Genomic DNA, 21,200 nt, shown 5'->3' with positions numbered 1-21,200 from the left:
TTGCCCTGGCTCTTCGGCTGTGGGAGCAGAGGCCAACCGTTCGTGCTCTACTCCCTGGGATGCTGGGCAGCCCAGCACGGGTGCCAAAGAGGTTCCATTGTAATGGACTTTGAGTTGGGAAATCGAGGAGCGACAGTCATGCGGATGGCGTTGCAAAGCTGACTTTCTGCAGAAGAGGCACAGCTCAAGTTTTTTGCCCTGGCTCTTCGGCTGTGGGAGCAGAGGCCGAATGTTCGTGCTCTACTCCCTGGGATGCTGGGCAGCCGAGCACGGGTGCCAAAGAGGTTCCATTGTAATGGACTTTGAGTTGGGAAATCGAGGAGCGACAGCAATGCGGATGGCACCGTTGCAAAGCTGACTTTTTGCAGAAGAGGCACAGCTCCAGTTTTTTGCCCTGGCTCTTCGGCTGTGGGAGCAGAGGCCAACCGTTCGTGCACTACTCCCTGGGATGCTGGGCAGCCCAGCACGGGTGCCAAAGAGGTTCCATTGTAATGGACTTTGAGTTGGGAAATGGAGGAGCGACAGCAATGCGGATGGCACCGTTGCAAAGCTGACTTTCTGCAGAAGAGGCACAGCTCAAGGTTTTTGCCCTGGCTCTTCGGCTGTGGGAGCAGAGGCCAACCGTTCGTGCTCTACTCCCTGGGATGCTGGGCAGCCCAGCACGGGTGCCAAAGAGGTTCCATTGTAATGGACTTTGAGTTGGGAAATCGAGGAGCGACAGCCATGCGGATGGCACCGTTGCAAAGCTGACTTTCTGCAGAAGAGGCACAGCTCAAGGTTTTTGCCCTGGCTCTTCGGCTGTGGGAGCAGAGGCCAACCGTTCGTGCTCTACTCCCTGGGATGCTGGGCAGCCGAGCACGGGTGCCAAAGAGGTTCCATTGTAATGGACTTTGAGTTGGGAAATCGAGGAGCGACAGCAATGCGGATGGCACCGTTGCAAAGCCGACTTTCTGCAGAAGAGGCACAGCTCAAGTTTTTTGCCCTGGCTCTTCGGCTGTGGGAGCAGAGGCCAACCGTTCGTGCTCTACTCCCTGGGATGCTGGGCAGCCCAGCACGGGTGCCAAAGAGGTTCCATTGTAATGGACTTTGAGTTGGGAAATCGAGGAGCGACAGCAATGCGGATGGCAGCGTTGCAAAGTTGACTTTCTGCAGAAGAGGCACAGCTCAAGTTTTTTGCCCTGGCTCTTCGGCTGTGGGAGCAGAGGCCAACCGTTCGTGCTCTACTCCCTGGGATGCTGGGCAGCCCAGCACGGGTGCCAAAGAGGTTCCATTGTAATGGACTTTGAGTTGGGAAATCGAGGAGCGACAGTCATGCGGATGGCACCGTTGCAAAGCTGACTTTCTGCAGAAGAGGCACAGCTCAAGTTTTTTGCCCTGGCTCTTCGGCTGTGGGAGCAGAGGCCGAATGTTCGTGCTCTACTCCCTGGGATGCTGGGCAGCCGAGCACGGGTGCCAAAGAGGTTCCATTGTAATGGACTTTGAGTTGGGAAATCGAGGAGCGACAGCAATGCGGATGGCAGCGTTGCAAAGCTGACTTTCTGCAGAAGAGGCACAGCTCAAGGTTTTTGCCCTGGCTCTTCGGCTGTGGGAGCAGAGGCCAACCGTTCGTGCACTACTCCCTGGGATGCTGGGCAGCCAAGCACGGGTGCCAAAGAGGTTCCATTGTAATGGACTTTGAGTTGGGAAATTGAGGAGCGACAGCAATGCGGATGGCACCGTTGCAAAGCTGACTTTCTGCAGAAGAGGCACAGCTCAAGGTTTTTGCCCTGGCTCTTCGGCTGTGGGAGCAGAGGCCAACCGTTCGTGCTCTACTCCCTGGGATGCTGGGCAGCCCAGCACGGGTGCCAAAGAGGTTCCATTGTAATGGACTTTGAGTTGGGAAATCGAGGAGCGACAGCAATGCGGATGGCACCGTTGCAAAGCTGACTTTCTGCAGAAGAGGCACAGCTCAAGTTTTTTGCCCTGGCTCTTCGGCTGTGGGAGCAGAGGCCAACCGTTCGTGCTCTACTCCCTGGGATGTTGGGCAGCCGAGCACGGGTGCCAAAGAGGTTCCATTGTAATGGACTTTGAGTTGGGAAATCGAGGAGCGACAGCAATGCGGATGGCACCGTTGTAAAGCTGACTTTCTGCAGAAGAGGCACAGCTCAAGTTTTTTGCCCTGGCTCTTCGGCTGTGGGAGCAGATGCCGAATGTTCGTGCTCTACTCCCTGGGATGCTGGGCAGCCGGGCACGGGTGCCAAAGAGGTTCCATTGGAATGGACTTTGAGTTGGGAAATCGAGGAGCGACAGTCATGCGGATGGCACCGTTGCAAAGCTGACTTTCTGCAGAAGAGGCACAGCTCAAGTTTTTTGCCCTGGCTCTTCGGCTGTGGGAGCAGAGGCCAACCGTTCGTGCTCTACTCCCTGGGATGCTGGGCAGCCCAGCACGGGTGCCAAAGAGGTTCCATTGTAATGGACTTTGAGTTGGGAAATCGAGGAGCGACAGCAATGCGGATGGCACCGTTGCAAAGCTGACTTTCTGCAGAAGAGGCACAGCTCAAGTTTTTTGCCCTGGCTCTTCGGCTGTGGGAGCAGAGGCCAACCGTTCGTGCTCTACTCCCTGGGATGCTGGGCAGCCCAGCACGGGTGCCAAAGAGGTTCCATTGTAATGGACTTTGAGTTGGGAAATCGAGGAGCGACAGCAATGCGGATGGCACCGTTGCAAAGCAGACTTTCTGCAGAAGAGGCACACCTCCAGTTTTTTGCCCTGGCTCTTCGGCTGTGGGAGCAGAGGCCAACCGTTCGTGCTCTACTCCCTGGGATGCTGGGCAGCCCAGCACGGGTGCCAAAGAGGTTCCATTGTAATGGACTTTGAGTTGGGAAATCGAGGAGCGACAGCAATGCGGATGGCACCGTTGCAAAGCTGACTTTCTGCAGAAGAGGCACAGCTCAAGTTTTTTGCCCTGGCTCTTCGGCTGTGGGAGCAGAGGCCAACCGTTCGTGCTCTACTCCCTGGGATGTTGGGCAGCCGAGCACGGGTGCCAAAGAGGTTCCATTGTAATGGACTTTGAGTTGGGAAATCGAGGAGCGACAGCAATGCGGATGGCACCGTTGTAAAGCTGACTTTCTGCAGAAGAGGCACAGCTCAAGTTTTTTGCCCTGGCTCTTCGGCTGTGGGAGCAGATGCCGAATGTTCGTGCTCTACTCCCTGGGATGCTGGGCAGCCCAGCACGGGTGCCAAAGAGGTTCCATTGGAATGGACTTTGAGTTGGGAAATCGAGGAGCGACAGTCATGCGGATGGCACCGTTGCAAAGCTGACTTTCTGCAGAAGAGGCACAGCTCAAGTTTTTTGCCCTGGCTCTTCGGCTGTGGGAGCAGAGGCCAACCGTTCGTGCTCTACTCCCTGGGATGCTGGGCAGCCCAGCACGGGTGCCAAAGAGGTTCCATTGTAATGGACTTTGAGTTGGGAAATCGAGGAGCGACAGCAATGCGGATGGCACCGTTGCAAAGCTGACTTTCTGCAGAAGAGGCACAGCTCAAGTTTTTTGCCCTGGCTCTTCGGCTCTGGGAGCAGAGGCCAACCGTTCGTGCTCTACTCCCTGGGATGCTGGGCAGCCCAGCACGGCTGCCAAAGAGGTTCCATTGTAATGGACTTTGAGTTGGGAAATCGAGGAGCGACAGCCATGCGGATGGCACCGTTGCAAAGCTGACTTTCTGCAGAAGAGGCACAGCTCAAGTTTTTTGCCCTGGCTCTTCGGCTGTGGGAGCAGAGGCCAACCGTTCGTGCTCTACTCCCTGGGATGCTGGGCAGCCCAGCACGGGTGCCAAAGAGGTTCCATTGTAATGGACTTTGAGTTGGGAAATCGAGGAGCGACAGTCATGCGGATGGCGTTGCAAAGCTGACTTTCTGCAGAAGAGGCACAGCTCAAGTTTTTTGCCCTGGCTCTTCGGCTGTGGGAGCAGAGGCCGAATGTTCGTGCTCTACTCCCTGGGATGCTGGGCAGCCGAGCACGGGTGCCAAAGAGGTTCCATTGTAATGGACTTTGAGTTGGGAAATCGAGGAGCGACAGCAATGCGGATGGCACCGTTGCAAAGCTGACTTTTTGCAGAAGAGGCACAGCTCCAGTTTTTTGCCCTGGCTCTTCGGCTGTGGGAGCAGAGGCCAACCGTTCGTGCACTACTCCCTGGGATGCTGGGCAGCCCAGCACGGGTGCCAAAGAGGTTCCATTGTAATGGACTTTGAGTTGGGAAATGGAGGAGCGACAGCAATGCGGATGGCACCGTTGCAAAGCTGACTTTCTGCAGAAGAGGCACAGCTCAAGGTTTTTGCCCTGGCTCTTCGGCTGTGGGAGCAGAGGCCAACCGTTCGTGCTCTACTCCCTGGGATGCTGGGCAGCCCAGCACGGGTGCCAAAGAGGTTCCATTGTAATGGACTTTGAGTTGGGAAATCGAGGAGCGACAGCCATGCGGATGGCACCGTTGCAAAGCTGACTTTCTGCAGAAGAGGCACAGCTCAAGGTTTTTGCCCTGGCTCTTCGGCTGTGGGAGCAGAGGCCAACCGTTCGTGCTCTACTCCCTGGGATGCTGGGCAGCCGAGCACGGGTGCCAAAGAGGTTCCATTGTAATGGACTTTGAGTTGGGAAATCGAGGAGCGACAGCAATGCGGATGGCACCGTTGCAAAGCCGACTTTCTGCAGAAGAGGCACAGCTCAAGTTTTTTGCCCTGGCTCTTCGGCTGTGGGAGCAGAGGCCAACCGTTCGTGCTCTACTCCCTGGGATGCTGGGCAGCCCAGCACGGGTGCCAAAGAGGTTCCATTGTAATGGACTTTGAGTTGGGAAATCGAGGAGCGACAGCCATGCGGATGGCAGCGTTGCAAAGTTGACTTTCTGCAGAAGAGGCACAGCTCAAGTTTTTTGCCCTGGCTCTTCGGCTGTGGGAGCAGAGGCCAACCGTTCGTGCTCTACTCCCTGGGATGCTGGGCAGCCCAGCACGGGTGCCAAAGAGGTTCCATTGTAATGGACTTTGAGTTGGGAAATCGAGGAGCGACAGTCATGCGGATGGCACCGTTGCAAAGCTGACTTTCTGCAGAAGAGGCACAGCTCAAGTTTTTTGCCCTGGCTCTTCGGCTGTGGGAGCAGAGGCCGAATGTTCGTGCTCTACTCCCTGGGATGCTGGGCAGCCGAGCACGGGTGCCAAAGAGGTTCCATTGTAATGGACTTTGAGTTGGGAAATCGAGGAGCGACAGCAATGCGGATGGCAGCGTTGCAAAGCTGACTTTCTGCAGAAGAGGCACAGCTCAAGGTTTTTGCCCTGGCTCTTCGGCTGTGGGAGCAGAGGCCAACCGTTCGTGCACTACTCCCTGGGATGCTGGGCAGCCAAGCACGGGTGCCAAAGAGGTTCCATTGTAATGGACTTTGAGTTGGGAAATTGAGGAGCGACAGCAATGCGGATGGCACCGTTGCAAAGCTGACTTTCTGCAGAAGAGGCACAGCTCAAGGTTTTTGCCCTGGCTCTTCGGCTGTGGGAGCAGAGGCCAACCGTTCGTGCTCTACTCCCTGGGATGCTGGGCAGCCGGGCACGGGTGCCAAAGAGGTTCCATTGTAATGGACTTTGAGTTGGGAAATCGAGGAGCGACAGCCATGCGGATGGCACCGTTGCAAAGCTGACTTTCTGCAGAAGAGGCACAGCTCAAGTTTTTTGCCCTGGCTCTTCGGCTGTGGGAGCAGAGGCCGAATGTTCGTGCTCTACTCCCTGGGATGCTGGGCAGCCCAGCACGGGTGCCAAAGAGGTTCCATTGTAATGGACTTTGAGTTGGGAAATGGAGGAGCGACAGCAATGCGGATGGCACCGTTGCAAAGCTGACTTTCTGCAGAAGAGGCACAGCTCCAGTTTTTTGCCCTGGCTCTTCGGCTGTGGGAGCAGAGGCCAACCGTTCGTGCTCTACTCCCTGGGATGCTGGGCAGCCCAGCACGGGTGCCAAAGAGGTTCCATTGTAATGGACTTTGAGTTGGGAAATGGAGGAGCGACAGCAATGCGGATGGCAGCGTTGCAAAGCCGACTTTCTGCAGAAGAGGCACAGCTCAAGTTTTTTGCCCTGTCTCTTTGGCTGTGGGAGCAGAGGCCAACCATTCGTGCTCTACTGCCTGGGATGCTGGGCAGCCCAGCACGGGTGCCAAAGAGGTTCCATTGTAATGGACTTTGAGTTGGGAAATCGAGGAGCGACAGCAAAGCGGATGGCACCGTTGCAAAGCTGACTTTCTGCAGAAGAGGCACAGCTCCAGTTTTTTCCCCTGGCTCTTCAGTCAGCTTTGCAACGGTGCCATCCGCATTGCTGTCGCTCCTCCATTTCCCAACTCAAAGTCCATTACAATGGAACCTCTTTGGCACCCGTGCTGGGCTGCCCAGCATCCCAGGGAGTAGAGCACGAACAGTTGGCCTCTGCTCCCACAGCCGAAGAGCCAGGGCAAAAAACTTGAGCTGTGCCTCTTCTGCAGAAAGTCAGCTTTGCAACGGTGCCATCCGCATTGCTGTCGCTCCTCCATTTCCCAACTCAAAGTCCATTACAATGGAACCTCTTTGGCACCCGTGCTCGGCTGCCCAGCATCCCAGGGAGTAGAGCACGAACATTTGGCCTCTGCTCCCACAGCCGAAGAGCCAGGGCACGGGGGGGGAGGAAGGGGGAGAATTGGGGGGTCGGGACCGCGGAGGGGGTGGTTTGGGGACAGGGGAAGAGGCAACGTCGGGGGGCAGCCTGGGCCTGGGAGGGGGTTTTGGGGCCCTGGGGGGGGAGCCCTGAGAGAGGGCAAGGCCAGGCCGGGGGTGAGGGAGCAGTGGGGAGGCAGAGGAAGGGCCTGGGAAGCGGGGGGTGCATGCAGGGAGGCTGCGGAAGGGGTTGAGGGGGTCCGGGCCTCACCTGCAGCTCCCCGAGCTGCGCGGGGTCGTCGCCTTCCCGCTTGAAGGACATGGCGGCCGCCGCGCCGGCACGCGGTTGCTATGGGAACCGCGCTCCCCTCGCCCCGCTTCCGGGGGTCTCCTCCCGGAGGGCTCCGCGCGGGAGCGACCGCCAATGAGAGCGCGGGAGGGGCGGCCGCGGCCCCGAGGCATTATGGGAGTTGTGGTTCCTCGGCGCCTCCCCCGCGAGGGTCTGGGGTTAGAGCCGCCCCCCCTGGGGCCAGGAACCGGGGAGGTTCAGGACCGCGGGTGCGGGGAGGACCCCGGGGTGGGAGTGAGGGCAGCGGGGCCCCTGCCCGAGGGGCTGCGGAGTCCCCCGCTTCTTCCAGAACTACAACTCCCAGAGGCCTCCGCGAACGTGGTCGGGCCGGGCCATGGCGCCTCTGCTTTCACCGGGGCCGGGGGGACGACCGGTGGCAGCGGTGGGACCGGGCCTGGCCCCGTGAGCGGCGGCCGCAGCGCCGGGCCCTGGGCACGACCCCGCCCGGGCCGGGGCTGTTCCATGAGCCCCAAGCGCCGGCGGGAGCGGGGGCTGAGCGGGGCCGTCCGGCCATGGCGGCGGGGAGCGGGGCCCCGGGAGCCTCCGCCCGGGAGCATCGCCTGGAGCCCGGGGACACGCTGCCGGGGCTGGCGCTGCGCTACGGGGTGACGGTGAGCGCCGTGGGGGTGCCCTGGGGCCGCCGGGGGGCGAGGGGGGCAGAGGGGTCCTTGCCCCACGAGGCCATCCCTGCCTCCCCCCCGTCCTGTTCACTGTCCTTGTCCCCATCCCGTCCTTACCCCTGTTCTCATCCCATCCTCGTCCCTGCTCCCGTCCCCACCCTTATCCTGTCCCCGTTCCCGTCTCATCCCGCCCCGGCAGATGGAGCAGATCAAGCGCGCCAACCGCCTCTACACCTCGGACCCCATCTTCCTCAAGCCCACCCTGCTCATCCCCGTGCCTGGGCAGCCGAGGGGACCCTGCCCCGAGGACACGGACGCGCCCGCCCCTTCGGGGGATGCCCCGGCTGCCGCCGCCGTGTCCCGCCACGACCTCTCGGCCACCGATTTCCTGCAGCAGCTCGATGCCGAGATCGGGCGCTCCAAGGCGGCGGCGGCGGTGGCAGCGCAGCGGCTCCGCACCGGCAGCACCGGGTGAGCCCCTCCGCCCCGACCCCGCTTAGGAGGAACCCGGGGTCTTGTGGGAGGGGGTTTTTGTCCGCAGGGGGTGGGCAGGGGGCAAGGCCACCCCCTCAGTGCCACCCCCTGCACCCCTGCAGCGCAGCGGAGGCTGAAGGCGCTCGGAGCCCGGATACCAGGGGCGCAACCGCTCCTCGGGGACCCCGCCTCGGCCCCCGGCCCCTCACCAGGACCCCGCGGGCGGCTGCGCTCCGCGATGCAGAGGATGAGATCTTCACGTTGTGATGCTGGGGACCCCGAGGCTGCGATGCCGTGATGATGGCGACGGGATCCCGGACCCCCCGGCACCCAGCGCCTGCTGCAGCTAGGGGTGGGGACACAGGGATGTGGGGAGGGGTGGGACGTGGTGTCCTTTCCTTCTCTCTTTCAAGGGACCTTTCCTGCTGCAGGGACACCCAACGCTGATGGCAGAGCCAGCCTCCTTGCGGGAGTACTGGGGATGGTACTGGGAGCTACTGGACAAGATTCACCAGCGGACGTTTTCCTTCTGGTTGTATTTATTTGTACGTCTTTGCTCTCCGGGGTGGGACCCCAGTGCCAGTGCCCGGACTCGCATGGAGAAGGGGACAGGCACCTCCCGACCCAGAGCCTGTAAATAAACTGGAGCACTGTTACCTGACTCTGCCTGTTTGTCACCCCCGGGGACTCCATCACAACCCCCTCGGGACGTGATTGCCCACCCTGCCAGGGTCCCGCGCGGTGCCAGCCGGGTGCTGGGGCTGGAGCTGCACCCGCCGGGCCAGGAGCTCTTTGTGGCCTTCGCGGGGTGCTTGGTGCGCCTGCCCCTGGGCCGCTGCGCCCAGCACGGGGCCTGCCGCAGGTGAGCCGGGGCCCGCGGGGGGGACACGGGGCAGGCGCGGGCGGCTCCAGCAGCCCCTGCCCGGGTCCCCCCGCGCAGGAGCTGCTTGGCCGCGCGGGACCCCTACTGCGTGTGGCTGCCTCCCGACGGCTGCGTCCCCGTCTCCGAGCACCTCCCGTGAGTGCCTTGCCCGGGGGGGGCCCTGCCCTGCGGGACGCGGGGCCGGCGGTGACGCTCCCCTGTCCCCGTCTGACTCAGGAGCGGCTTCGAGCAGGGCCCGGACGGAGCCCACGGAGCGGCCGGGAGCTGCCGAGGTGAAGCCGCGGGGCCGCGAAGGGGGCACCAGGGCGGCACCGGGGGGGGGGGGGGGGGGGGGGAGCCGCGGCTGTCCTGGGGTGACCCCGCTCTGCTCCCACAGAGCCAGCGCCTGCGGGGGACGGCGCCGGGGACAGGGCCCACGGTCAGTGCCAGCCCCGCGCCCCCCCGGCACGGAATGGGAGGGACCCGAGCGGCGGGAGAGGGTTTGGGGGCACCGGAGCGACCCCAAGGAGCAGGGGAGGAGCCCGGGTGGGAGGGACCAAAGGGACGGGGGGGGGACCCCTGGAGGTGGGGGAAGCCCCCAAGGAACCAGGAGCGGCCCCAGGGGTGGGCGAGGGCCCCAGGGCTGAGGGGGGGGCCGGGGGCGGCCGGGCCCGGTGCGCGCCGCGCGCACTGACGCTGCTCCCGCAGGGCTGCATCGGCCCGGGCCGGGGCCCGCAGCAGCGGTGCCGGTGCCGGTGCTGGTTGGCTCCGTGCTGGGCGCCTTCGCGCTGGGCGCCCTGGCCGCGGGGCTGCTCTCGGCCTCCTGCCACCGCCCCGCTGCGCCCAAGGCACCTCCGGCGCCCGCAGTGTAACAGCGATCCCAGCAGCACCGAGGCCTTCGACTCATTTCTTTCTCCTTCAATTCCTGTTCTCTGAACCAGCTCCATTTCTTCTCTATTTCTTCCAACAAAACCATCCCACCCCATCCTCGGTGCTCAAGAGAAGCGGGTACCAACAGCACAAGCCCTTTGCAGTAAAGCCAACGAGCAAACCTCACCGCTGAGCCCCATCAGGAGGCACTGCCCGTACCAACACCTCCCTCCACAACCACCTCACTTCCTCATTCGGGCTTCTTGCCTTTCCAAGCGTGCAGCGATCACACACAACACCCAAGGCTTGCAAGCCAGGAGCCCGGAGCAGTTTACCCTGCAGTCACCTCTGATGCACGCTTATGCACTTGTGGGGCTGGAGTTCACCAGCCCGGGTGTGTTTGGGGCAGAAAGGCGCGGGGCCATGAACAGAAACCCGGGCTCGCTCCTCCTGTTTAAGTGACCCTTTGCCGGTTATGGCTCGCGGGCCCCGCATTCCTGCGCTCCGGATGCTTCCAGGGAGCATTTAAGGCCTGGTTTAAGTTATTTGCAGCGTTCCGGACTCACCGACACCCTCCTGCATCCTCCCTCGCTGCCCTTCACCTCAGAGCCCCCAGGCCCCTGTGCGCGCTGTGGGGCTGGCGCTGCCAACCCGGCCCAAGCCCCCCACCAGCTCCCGATCCCTCCTCCCCACAGGAGCCCCTTCCCCGTCCCCCGGCTCCCCGCTATGGGCCCGGGACCCCCCCTTCCCGTACCAGGACCCCTCGGCTCCCCCCGCCGCTCCCACACGGGACCCCAAAACACCCTCCCCGCGGTGTGCGTGGGGCACAGCCCGTTCCCATCGCCTCCAGACCGGCTCGGGCGCTGCTCCCTCACAGGGCCCCCCCTCCTTTGCCCCCCAGGACCGACCCTCACAGCGGGTCCCCCCCAAACCCCTTCCCATGGGGGGGTCTCCCTTCACCCCCCCCGGTCCCACTCACTCAGCGGCTCGGGCCCCCCCAGGTACGCGGCTGTTCGCGCCGCGCCGCACCGCCCCCTTCGCTTCCCCCCCTTCCCCTGTTCGGCTGTTCCCGCCCCTCCCGCCGCGGCCACACAAAATGGCCGATGCGGAAGCAAAGTGGGAGCGGAAGGATACTTTACCGGTGCCAAAAGAGTCCTCCGCCGTCAGCGGGAATGGGGGCGGATTGCACCTTCCCTCCCTGTCCCAGAGGGCACGGGCCGGGATTAGGGAATTTCTCCTTTTTTCCAGCGCCCTCCCAGACCGGGAGGAGTGCGGCGAGCAACGGCGGAGCCCTAAAAGGGGAGTATTTTCTATAGCGGAGGGAGCGCAGGAAGAGCTCAGTTCTGCGGCACTGCAGTTAGTTCCGGCAGAGGCGTTTAGGCGCCAAGTACAAAAGGGCGGCGGAGCCGCGGTGTGGGGTCGTTGTTTTGTGCTTCGTTAAACTTTTAGGTATGTTTGTGTTTATATACATATATATATATGTACACACACATATATATAAAAAGTCGTTTGTGCGTCTCCGTCTCCTGGGAGTGCTCTCCTGCCCAGGATCGGGCTCCATTCAGGTTGCGGAGCCCTCACTCCCTGTGGTAGGTTCTCCCCTGACACTCGCAGTGCCTGTTTTGAGCCAAGTGGAAGCTCTCGGGGCTCTTCCTTTGTAGGGATCATCTGGGACTTTTAACGGGGTTTGGAAAAGGTGAAGTTTAAGTAATGCCCTTAATGCTCTTAAAGTAATGTTCAGGGTAGAAGGCTCCTTAAGGGGAGAGCTCAGAGCAGCTCCAGTGCCTAAAGGGGCTGCAGGAAACCTGGAGAGGGGCCTTGGACAAGGGATGCAGGGACAGGCCAAGGGGAATGGCTTTAACCTGCCCCAGGGGGGATGCAGGTGGGATCTGAGGCAGGAGCTCTTCCCTGGGAGGGTGCTGAGGAACTGGGAGGGGTTGAATGGAGGTTTGGATGCCCCATCCCTGGCAGTGCTCAAGGCCAGGTTGGAGCATCCCACTCTAATGGGAGGCATCCCTGCCCGTGGCTTTAGATGAGCTTTAAGGTCCCTTCAACCCAAACCATTCTATGGAAATAATCACTTAGGTTCTTTCCCCATTTAGATCCTTCACAGCATTTGTGAAGACATGGGTGCATCAGTTCTCAGCTCACCCTAAAAAGATTTAAAACAATTTAATAGCAAATTACGGAAATAACTGAATTCCAGCCTGCATGGGTTCTTTTTAAAGGATCCACAGGACCGTGTACAGTTTTAAGTATTTTAATTCAAGTTCCATAATAAATACTGTGGGGTTTCCCAGCTGGGAACACAGAAATCACAGCTCTGCATAGGAGGGTTTACATTTGTCACCTCTGGTTTCACAGGGTTCGCAGTCAGGCTGCCGGCTCCCTTCTGGAGGGTACAGGAGGCCTCATGGCAAAGGGCAGGTTTTTCCAAAGTACTCCTCCTTTTTGGGGCACCTTTTGGGTGCTGCCTCAGCTTCCCCCCCCTACAACCCTTAGGACAGCTTGAAATGGTCCACATCACCCCATTAACCCCCCCCTCCCAAAAGGAAACCACCATGAGGAAGACAAATCAGTTGTGTTCACTCTCCCATTTGGGGGGGATAAAGCCCACAACTGTTTCAAAGCAAAACGTGACCCAGGGATGGGGATTTTGCTCCTGGTTTTGGCATGATGCTCGGGAAGAAGCTTCATCCGGAAACCTCTCCAAGGAGAGCGCAGCATTTTTGTTGTTGTAGTTTTTAAAGGGCTGGGATAATTGGCTGGGGAACCAGAGACGTTTTCATTCTGGGGTAAGAGCAAACTGAATTCTCCTTCTTATCTTTCAGCTCAGCCCTTGCTTCCCGCCCGGCTCCCAGGAGGTACCCAGAGCACTTGGGATAAAGCATAGGTGGGAGGAAAAAGGGAGAAAAAGGCAAATTTTGGGCAGCGAACCCGCAGCCCTCACCCCCCCAGCCAGGTTGGAGCATTTCCATGTGTATTTATCCTCCTGGGTGTCATTTCTCCTGCTTGGGCTCAAGCCACAGGCTCAGAGAGATGATTTCTTTCAAGGCAGAGGTTTGTGCGCATGTCCTGGACACATCCCTGCCTCTTCCACCTCGCATTCCCGAGGGTTAGGTTAAGCAGGGAAGTGGCTTTTGGAGAAACTGGGCTAGGGGAGCACAGAGGGAGAGGAGCAGGAGCAATGCTTCCTGCAAAATGAGGCCTGTTCCCACCCGTTCTGTGCTATTCCCTTGGCACAAATGAGTTTCTTATAAAAGCACACCAGAAATCAGCTCAACCGCTTGTCCCCGAGCATGGGGACGCCCATGGTGACACAGCCACAGGGTGCAGGGGGCTGGCAGAACCCCGCCAGCACCTCCCACACCCGCTGGCCTGTGGACGTGGGGCAAGGGGGTGGCTGTTTCTGTCCCCTCCCCTTGTATTTGCCCCGTGTCCCGTTACCCCCTGTTCGCACCATTGTGGTGTTGCCAGCAGTAGTGCAAGGAGGGAAGACAAGAGGGAGAAGGTGGAGAAGGGTTGAAGCTTTGTGGGGAGCTCATTTCTGTCAGGGCCAGGGTGAGCCATTTCATTAATGTTAATTAACGATGTCAAACACTGCCTGGCAACAACACAAAAACCCCAACCTCCAACCCGACACCGAAACCGAATCCTGACATAGCCTAGCAGAGAGGGAGAGGGTGGGGGGGGGGTGAGGAGGGGCAGAAAGGAGGGCTTCAAATTAGGTCGAAATCTAAAGAGCTAATGCTGGCGATAGGAGCTCTCCAGAAGTTAAAGCTGTTGAACTGCAGCAGACCATCCTCTTCTTGGGAGATGTCCTGGCGGGCCTCATCCTGCTTACCAACGAGCTTGCCCAGCCCTCCTTTGGGTTTGTAGAGGGCCATGTCACTGAGCCCCAGACCCTCCAGCTCCGCCACGTCCAGCTGTGGGATCGGCATCCTCCAGTAGATGAAGGAATCGTACTGGCTGCTGATGGTGTCCAGCATCTTCAGGCTGTGAAGGGGGCAAGCGGAGAGGAGGAGAAAAGCTCTACCAAAGCAGCCAAAACTCTCACGTGTTGCCCGTAGTGATCAAATCCCACAGGATACACCCACAGAAAAACCAGTGGGGCAGGAGAGCGTGGTGGTGTGGAAGTTTGACCCTAGGTTGGGTCTGAATGCAGAGCTGAGCTCTGCCGCTGGTCTTATCCATGGCCTTTCTCTAAGCTGCAATTTGGAGAGGCGTGCAGTGGGACCTGTGCCTCCATGCCTTGGTTTCCCCATCCGCACAAAGGGGAGTGTGGGAAGGAAGGCCAGGATGGACTAGCCCCTTCCCAACCACATCTCCTGACACCCATCCCAGGCACCTTGATTCCTGTGTGGTGGCGTTAGCAGGGAGCAGAGCCGGGCTGTCCCCTACACCCTTCTCTGCCGCAGATGACAAAACCCAGGACCCAGAGGAGCCCTTTTCCCACCAAACAGTGCAGAAGGGTCTTGCACCCTGTGGGTCAAGCAGCAAGCGGGGTCCCTGTGCATCCCCACAGAGCCTATGCCCCACCCTTCCCTGTGTGGCATCGCATTGCCCCGAGGGACCACGGCCGAACCCTCTAGAAGGGGCTGGAAGAAGCATCTCGGTGTTGCCATTGCACCCACCCACCCCATGGTGCTGTGCCGCAGAGCCCCTTCTGCATCCCCACCCCAACCCACCGGGAGCAGCAGGGGATGTGGTTCCACTTCTCCCCCAGCATGGCTGGAGCTGAGTCACTGCTGCACTGCCTCGCTTTTCCCTGGCGGTGCTGTCATTCACCTCTTGGCAGCGATCAACCGGTTGAACCAAAATACCCCTCTTTTCCCACTGATTCCCCTGTTTTGAACCCTGGGGATTGGAATGCTCCAGGATGATTCAGACAGACCTTGAATCACGCCCTCCCTCGCTCCCTGCCCTTGCGATGCCCAGCTGCTAAATGTAAGATTACCGATGTAATTCAGAGGCTGGGAAAGGCTTCTCCATCTCCCCCCCCCCCCCCCCGGGGAAACTGAGCCATAGAACTTTGAAGCAGCCTCCTCCCCAGGGATACATCCCTGGGTACCTTTCTGCATAACAGCAGCGCATTATTTAGTGGGGAGGGATGTTGTGGACAATGGATTTGAAAGCTTCAAAGAGGGGGAAAAGGGAGTTTAGCAACAAGAAATAGCCAGAAAAGGCAATGGGGAGGGGGGGACGGACCAAAACCCTCCTGTCTTGTGTGTCATCCCCAGCGAAGAGCATTTCCCCTGCGATCACTGTGGTCCGTTCCTCCTGTGGGGGCAAAATCACCTTTATCCACTTAATCCCTGTGTTTATTCCTTATGCCCCCCCCCCCCAAAAAATAGATAAATAAAATCCTGGGGTGCCAATGTCCTCTCTATACAAACCTTTTCCCCAAAAAAGCATCCTCTTGCTTTTCATCCCCCTTCCGGCTGCATCCCACCTTACCTGCCGAGGACGGATGGAAGGATGGGCTGGCGGCTGGACCAGCTCTTTGTGCCGGGGAGCTGCAGGCGTCACCGCCTCCCTTTTGTCTGCTGCGTGTCTGGGTCTGCAATGCAGCCCCTCGAAGCCGCTCGATGAATTCCCCTCCGTCGGAGGAGGGGGGAAGATGGTGGGAAGATGAGTCAGCGGCTCCCCCCCCGCGCCAGGGAGGGGCCCTGGATGCGCAGGAAGGGATCCCGTGTGCTGGACCCCTCGAGGTGGGGATGCATTAAACCTGCAGCAGATGGGAGATGTCCTGCAGCGTTCCGAGTCACTGAGCTTCGGATCGGGGGGGGAATGGACTCATTTCAGCCTCCAAGGAGCTGGCAAATGTTTCTTTTGGCCTTCAATGTGAAGAAATGGGGTGCTGCAGCACCCCCAAACCTTGGGCTGCGCGAGGACACTTTGTGGGTCAAGTGCAAGGAGGTTTGGTGTAAAAAAACCACAGATAAGGGGGGGACGGGGGCTTTTTGTCAGCATTGCTCAGCCTGGAGGTGTTTGGTTCTGATGCTGAGCGTCAAAAATAGCTTGGCTTTGTGTCAGGAGCGAGAAACAGCAGGGAGACACCCAAAGCTGGAATCGCTTCCAGGGCTGGGATTAGGGCTGCTTTGAACCAAGGGGTGCAGGCCTGCTCCTCCCCTGCTACCATGCGCTTGGCTTTCAGTTGGGCTATTTCTGCCTCCTCCTCCTCCTCCTCCTCTCCCCACCACTGCTGTGGCCAAGAGGATCTCATGTCCTCTGCTCCTGAATAGCTCCGGTCTTAGCTTGGCGCGGCCGGCACGGGGAAAATGCTGACCGGGGTCTGATGGAGGATGCTGGCGATCCCTGCCAGGGGCTGAGCTCTGTTTCCATGGGGTGCAGCTTGGCTGGGCAGCTCCATAGGGAGCTGGATGTGACCCATCTGCTTGCCCAAGTCCTTGCCTTTGGGGTGTCACCTCCTGAAGGGGGTAGCTCAGGTGTGACAACCCAAACCTGTGACATCCCTCCCCAGGAAGGGACCTTGTGCCAAACCCCATGGGGGAAGATGCGGGACATGGTGATGTGGGGTCCCTCTGCTCTACCGGGGCTGAAATCATTTTGCTGCGGTGGCTTCGGCACTGGGCTGCCCAGGCCCAGCACACACATTGCTGGGGGGGTTGTAGGGGGCACAATGCCCTCTGGCAGCACAACCCAAAAGGGCTCTTCAGCTGAACCCAGATCTCAGACACTCGAGGTATTATCAGGGGACAGAGACCGGGCTGAGTGGGGACAGTGCCGCCTTGTTCACCACTTCTGGAGTGGGAAGGGAGCCTCTGGGGCTCACCCAGGGGTTTTCCCTGCCTGGGGACCTGCAGCAGAGGATGCTCCGGAGGTCCCAGTGTAGGTCTCTGCTGGCTGGAGCTGCGGCAGCACTGTGGTGGCCATTGCACCACGCTGGGAGTGGTGCGATGCTGCTGGGTGCTGGCTGTGGGGTGCGCCAAGGGGGTCCCCATTTTGGGTGCTTCGATCCCCAAGGGCTCTGGCCTGAAGCAAACGAGGGCAAACCTGAGCACCGCACGGGACCCCCAGTCTTGATGGGCTCCCAGGCCCCCCAGCACCGCTGAGCCCAAGCCCTACCGGGGTCCCCAGCACCGCTGCACCCCGGGACCCCCCCACCCCTGCCCAGGCCCACCCTGGGGGTACCTTTTGGACCCGGGGGACCTCCGGCCTCGCCGGCCCCTCCCGCCCGGCCGCGGTCCCTGCAATGCCGGCTGTGTCCAGGGTGGGAGCTGTGCTCCGGGCCGGGCCGGGCCGAGCCGGGCGGCGGGGGAGCGCCGCGTCCCGCACCGAGAGCCGGGCACCGGGACCCGCACCGGGACCCCTCACCTTGCGCCGGGGCAGGTAACGGGGCCGCCACTGGGACCGGAACCGGGACCGGGGCCTCCCGAGGGGGGCGACCCCGCGGAAGGGCCTCCGAAAGCGCCGCGGGGGAGGGCACCGGGGCGGTACCGGGGCGGGAGGGCCCCCCTGGAAGCCCAGCGCCCGGACCGGGGCCCTGCCGCGACCCCCAGGCCTGTCCGGACACCCCAGGCCTGCCCGGAGCGGGACTTCCGGGCCCCGCAGCCCTGCCCGGGCTCCGAGGCCCCACCGGGACCCTCCGGCCCTGCCGGGTTCTCTCCGGGCTTAGGGGGAGCCCCGAAACCTTCAACCCCCCTGGGCCCCTCCCCCGCGCCCGTGCAGGCCCCGGGGCCCCCGTGGTGGCAGCGGGGAGCGGGGGCTGCTTTCCCCGTTCGCCGCCCCATGCCGGGGGTCCCGGGCCCTCCTCCCGCACGGCGCCGTCCCCGCTCGGTGCCCGCGCTCCTTGAGCTCAGCGGGACCCCGAGCGCTGGGGGTCCTGGGCCGTGTCCCCGGTGCCCGGCGCTGCCGCAGAGCGGCCCGAGCGGTGCTTGCCCAACGGGGAAGTCATTTTGTGCGCGCCGGGCCCTGAGAGCCCTCGGCTGGGGTGAGCTGAGGCCGGGCACAGCTCAGTGCAGGGGTGGGCGACCGGGACCCTGATGGAGGGGCGAAACTGGGGCCCGGACGGGCGAGGGTGAGAGGCCCAATGGGTGCTACCAGGGTGGGTTTGGGGGGCAAGGGGGGGTTGTGGTGCCTTGAACCCCTCGGGGTTTCCATGGGGATTTGGTGGTGCGAAGCTGAGCCCGGTCCTGAGGCCTTCCCACCCCACCTGAACCCATCTGAGCGGGGCCTGGCCCTGGCAGCTTCATTCCCTAAGGAAGTCGGGCTGGGAAGGAAAGGAGCCCCCCCCCCAGCTCCGTCCATGGGGAGGGCTGAGCTTGGCTGGTTTTAGCCCGGGTTTACCCCCCCGATGTGTCACAACCTGCCCGTGCTCAGTGGTGCTGAGCGGGCAGCAGTGGGTGCTGTTCCTGGGGTCACCCCGGGGCCAGATCCTGCCTTTTGGCCTTGGCGAGGCTCTGAATGGGGCCGGCGCTGGGGTGATGCAATGCTGCGGGCTCAGAGCATCCATCCGCACCCAACGGGGTGCTGAGCGCCCTGTCCCGGGGGGCTGCCCCCCCCCAGCGCCTGCGGCTGGGGCCCTGCAGGAAGGGCCGGGCGACAGCCGTGGACTTTGGACCCATCCGGTGCCGGTGCCGCAGGCGCGAAGGCAGAGGAAGGGGACGTTTCCTGTTTGCCGGCACCAGGGAGCTGCCAAACGGGGCCTTGCCCCGCTTGCCCCCAGGGCAGGTTTCAGTTGCCTCTCTTTGGGGCACCCATTTTGGGGTGAAACCTCTGCTTTTCCACACCCCCTTTGGCTGCCCTGACCAGGGCCACGGGGCAGGGACCCTGTTTGGTTTCCCCCCATCCCCTTTCTGAGCCGGGGCGGAAGAGCTCGGCCTCCGTCCCCTTGTCAGGAAGGCCGGGATATTTATAGCCTCCTGGCTCAGGGAGCTGGGATTTGCCAGGGCCGCCCCATCCTGCCTCAGCATCCCTCATCCGCAACCTGCGCCAGGGCAAGGGGCCGCATCCTGCCCTGGCCGCAGCCCCTCAGGTGATGCCCAGGCTCCCCTGCGGGCTCCCCGGCTCTGTTTCATCCATGGGACGTGGTGTTCGGTGGGGGTTCGGCTCTGCCGGCATCCCCGCTGCCTTCCCCCCCCGCAGCCGGCTGCTCCCACCCGCGCCGCGCCGCCCGCACCGGGCCCATGGAGTGACCCCGGGCAGGGGTCTCTGCACCGCGGCAGCCGCCACCATGAGCGACTTCTGGCACAAGCTGGGCTGCTGCGTCGTGGAGAAGCCACAGCCGGTGAGTGCCTGCAGCGCGGCTGCTCGGGGGGGGCCTTGGGGGCCTTGGGGGTCGGGGGAGGCTCACGGCCTTCGTCCGCTTGCAGAAGAAGAGGAGGAGACGAATCGACCGCTCCATGATCGGGGAGCCCATGAACTTCGTCCACCTGACGCACATCGGCTCTGGAGACATGGCCGCGGGGGAAGGCCTGCCCATGGTACCCTGCCCGCGGGCAGCGTTGGGGCGCTGGGGCCCATGGTTGGGTGCAGGGGGTCAGGGTGGGGTCAGGCGGCCTTTCCCATGGTCTTATGCTTGGGTGCTGGGGTCCCTTTCAACCTCCATGATTCTGTGATGGGTGTCACAGTGCTGATAACGCAGCTCCTCACCCCCCATCTCCTCACCCCCATCTCTTTACCCCCATCTCTTCACCCCTCATCTCCTCACCCCCCATCTCTTCACCCCCCATCTCCTCACCCCCCATCTCTTTACCCCCATCTCTTCACCCCTCATCTCCTCACCCCCCATCTCTTCACCCCCCATCTCTTCACCCCCCATCTCCTCACCCCTCATCTCTTTACCCCCCATCTCCTCACCCCTCATCTCCTCACCCCCCATCTCTTCACCCCTCATCTCCTCACCCCCCATCTCTTCACCCCCCATCTCCTCACCCCCCATCTCTTCACCCCCCATCTCCTCACCCCCATCTCTTTACCCCCATCTCTTCACCCCTCATCTCCTCACCCCCCATCTCTTCACCCCTCATCTCCTCACCCCCCATCTCTTCACCCCCCATCTCCTCACCCCTCATCTCTTTACCCCCATCTCTTCACCCCAATCTCTTCACCCCAATCTCTTCCCGCCGCCGCAGACCGGAGCTGTGCAGGAGATGAGATCCAAGGGTGGATGGGAGCGGCAGTGGAACAGCTCCCGGGTCTTGTAGCATGTGAGTACCCGGCGGTGCGGGCCCTGAGCACCCAGTGTCCCCCTCCGAGCCCCCCACGTGTGAACGCACCCGGACCTGCGCTGCGGGTGCAGTTTTGTAACCCGGCTTCCTGCACTTTGCAGATTCCTGGGGTTTTCAGCCCAAACTTCACGCCGAGGCCGACCTCAAGTGCTTTCACCCTGCGGTAATTTACGCAGCGCAATCCTCGCCTGCCTCCCGGTGCCTTTTGGCCGTCCTCCCCCCGGCACATCCCTGCTTCCTGGAGGCACCGGACCCGTGATGCCCCCGCCTCGTGCCCCAGCCGCGTTCCAGCTGACAGGACCCGGCTGCCTGCGGGAGCTGCCGGCCCAGCCGGGATGTGCCGAACCCTGCGGGGCTGCCTCGCTCCATCCCTGCCTCCGCGCTGGGCCCTGCTGCCTCGGTTTGGATGCGGGATCGCGGCTGCTCCTGGTGCTGAGGCTCCTTGGGTGCCCTCTGGGAATGGCGCAGAAGAGCAAAACTGATGCTTGTGGCTTGAGCCTCTGGTGCCTCCAGGCAGCGTTTCCAGCACTGCCTCCTTTGGTAGGACATTGATGCCTTTTCTAAGCTCAACCCCCCCGATCCGGGCAGCCTCAGAGGCAGGACTGCGGCGAGCTCGCTTCTGGGGTCACCGCCAGCGTTGCACTGGCACTGGCCGAGGCAGGACGGGGCCTGACCCGTGGCGGTGCTCGGGCTCCTGAATTCGGGCACGGGTGTACATAGTTCAAACAGCGCCAGGATTCCCTCTCCCGTAGCAGACGCCAGGCATCACAACCAGGTGGCTGAGGCTTTCACCACGCTCGTGCCGCACCGGGATGCTCCCCTGAGGAACCGGGCTGTTCCCGGCCCTGTGGGGTGCGTGGTGCTGGTGAGTGCCGATGCTTGGTCCGGTTTTCCCTGCCCTGGGAAGAACCAACCCATCCTTGAAATAAACCCCTTGAGCTGGCCCAGGAGCGCGTCTGCAGTGGCCCAGGCTCCCTCGCCTCCCTGCGCTGCCTCGGGGGCTGCCAGGGAAGCCCCCACACAGTGGGCACCATGCTCCTGCCCATGGCCTTTATGCACCCATGGGTGCTGGTTTGGGCACACTGAAAGCTCCTGATGCTGCTGCTGTGTCTCTGTCACTGCGCTCCGTTCTGCTGCCATCCCAGCTTGGTGGAGGGAAAAGCATCCTTGGCTGGTACCGCGCAGCCAGCGCCCATCATCCCCCCCCAC

General features: G+C 61.8%; 3 protein-coding genes across 4 annotated transcripts; 2 read left to right on the top strand and 1 right to left on the bottom strand.

Annotated features, from left to right (window-relative positions):
• The first annotated feature begins 7,316 nt into the window (after nt 1-7,316).
• Nucleotides 7,317-8,722, top strand: LOC308230357 (lysM and putative peptidoglycan-binding domain-containing protein 1-like). Its single transcript, XM_080635015.1, has 4 exons — nt 7,317-7,583; nt 7,792-8,063; nt 8,189-8,418; nt 8,498-8,722. Exons 1-3 carry the CDS (start codon nt 7,485-7,487, stop codon nt 8,331-8,333), a joined length of 516 nt encoding a protein of 171 aa, XP_080491141.1. The 5' UTR covers nt 7,317-7,484; the 3' UTR covers nt 8,334-8,418; nt 8,498-8,722.
• Nucleotides 8,723-13,517: 4,795 nt separating this feature from the next.
• On the bottom strand, nt 13,518-13,787 carry MLLT11 (MLLT11 transcription factor 7 cofactor; the record flags this gene model as incomplete). Its single annotated transcript, XM_080634919.1, has 1 exon — nt 13,518-13,787. The coding sequence occupies one exon, from the start codon at nt 13,785-13,787 to the stop codon at nt 13,518-13,520; it is 270 nt and encodes an 89-aa protein (XP_080491045.1).
• Nucleotides 13,788-17,043: 3,256 nt separating this feature from the next.
• On the top strand, nt 17,044-20,487 carry CDC42SE1 (CDC42 small effector 1). 2 transcript variants are annotated; one of them, XM_080634823.1, is made up of 5 exons: nt 17,044-17,151; nt 18,907-19,048; nt 19,134-19,244; nt 19,896-19,970; nt 20,093-20,487. In XM_080634823.1, the coding sequence occupies exons 2-4, from the start codon at nt 18,995-18,997 to the stop codon at nt 19,965-19,967; spliced, it is 237 nt and encodes a 78-aa protein (XP_080490949.1). In that variant the 5' UTR covers nt 17,044-17,151; nt 18,907-18,994; the 3' UTR covers nt 19,968-19,970; nt 20,093-20,487. The 2 variants fall into 2 exon arrangements, with proteins under 2 accessions (XP_080490949.1, XP_080490948.1); XM_080634822.1 differs by having other exon boundaries at nt 17,057-17,151; nt 18,758-19,048.
• The last annotated feature ends 713 nt before the right edge of the window (nt 20,488-21,200 follow it).

This window comes from Psittacula echo (genome assembly GCF_963264785.1).
Source record: "Psittacula echo genome assembly, chromosome: 26".
NCBI lineage: Eukaryota > Metazoa > Chordata > Aves > Psittaciformes > Psittacidae > Psittacula > Psittacula echo.
The sequence above is the reverse complement of the archived record's forward strand: the minus strand, read 5'-3'. Positions and strand labels throughout refer to the sequence as shown.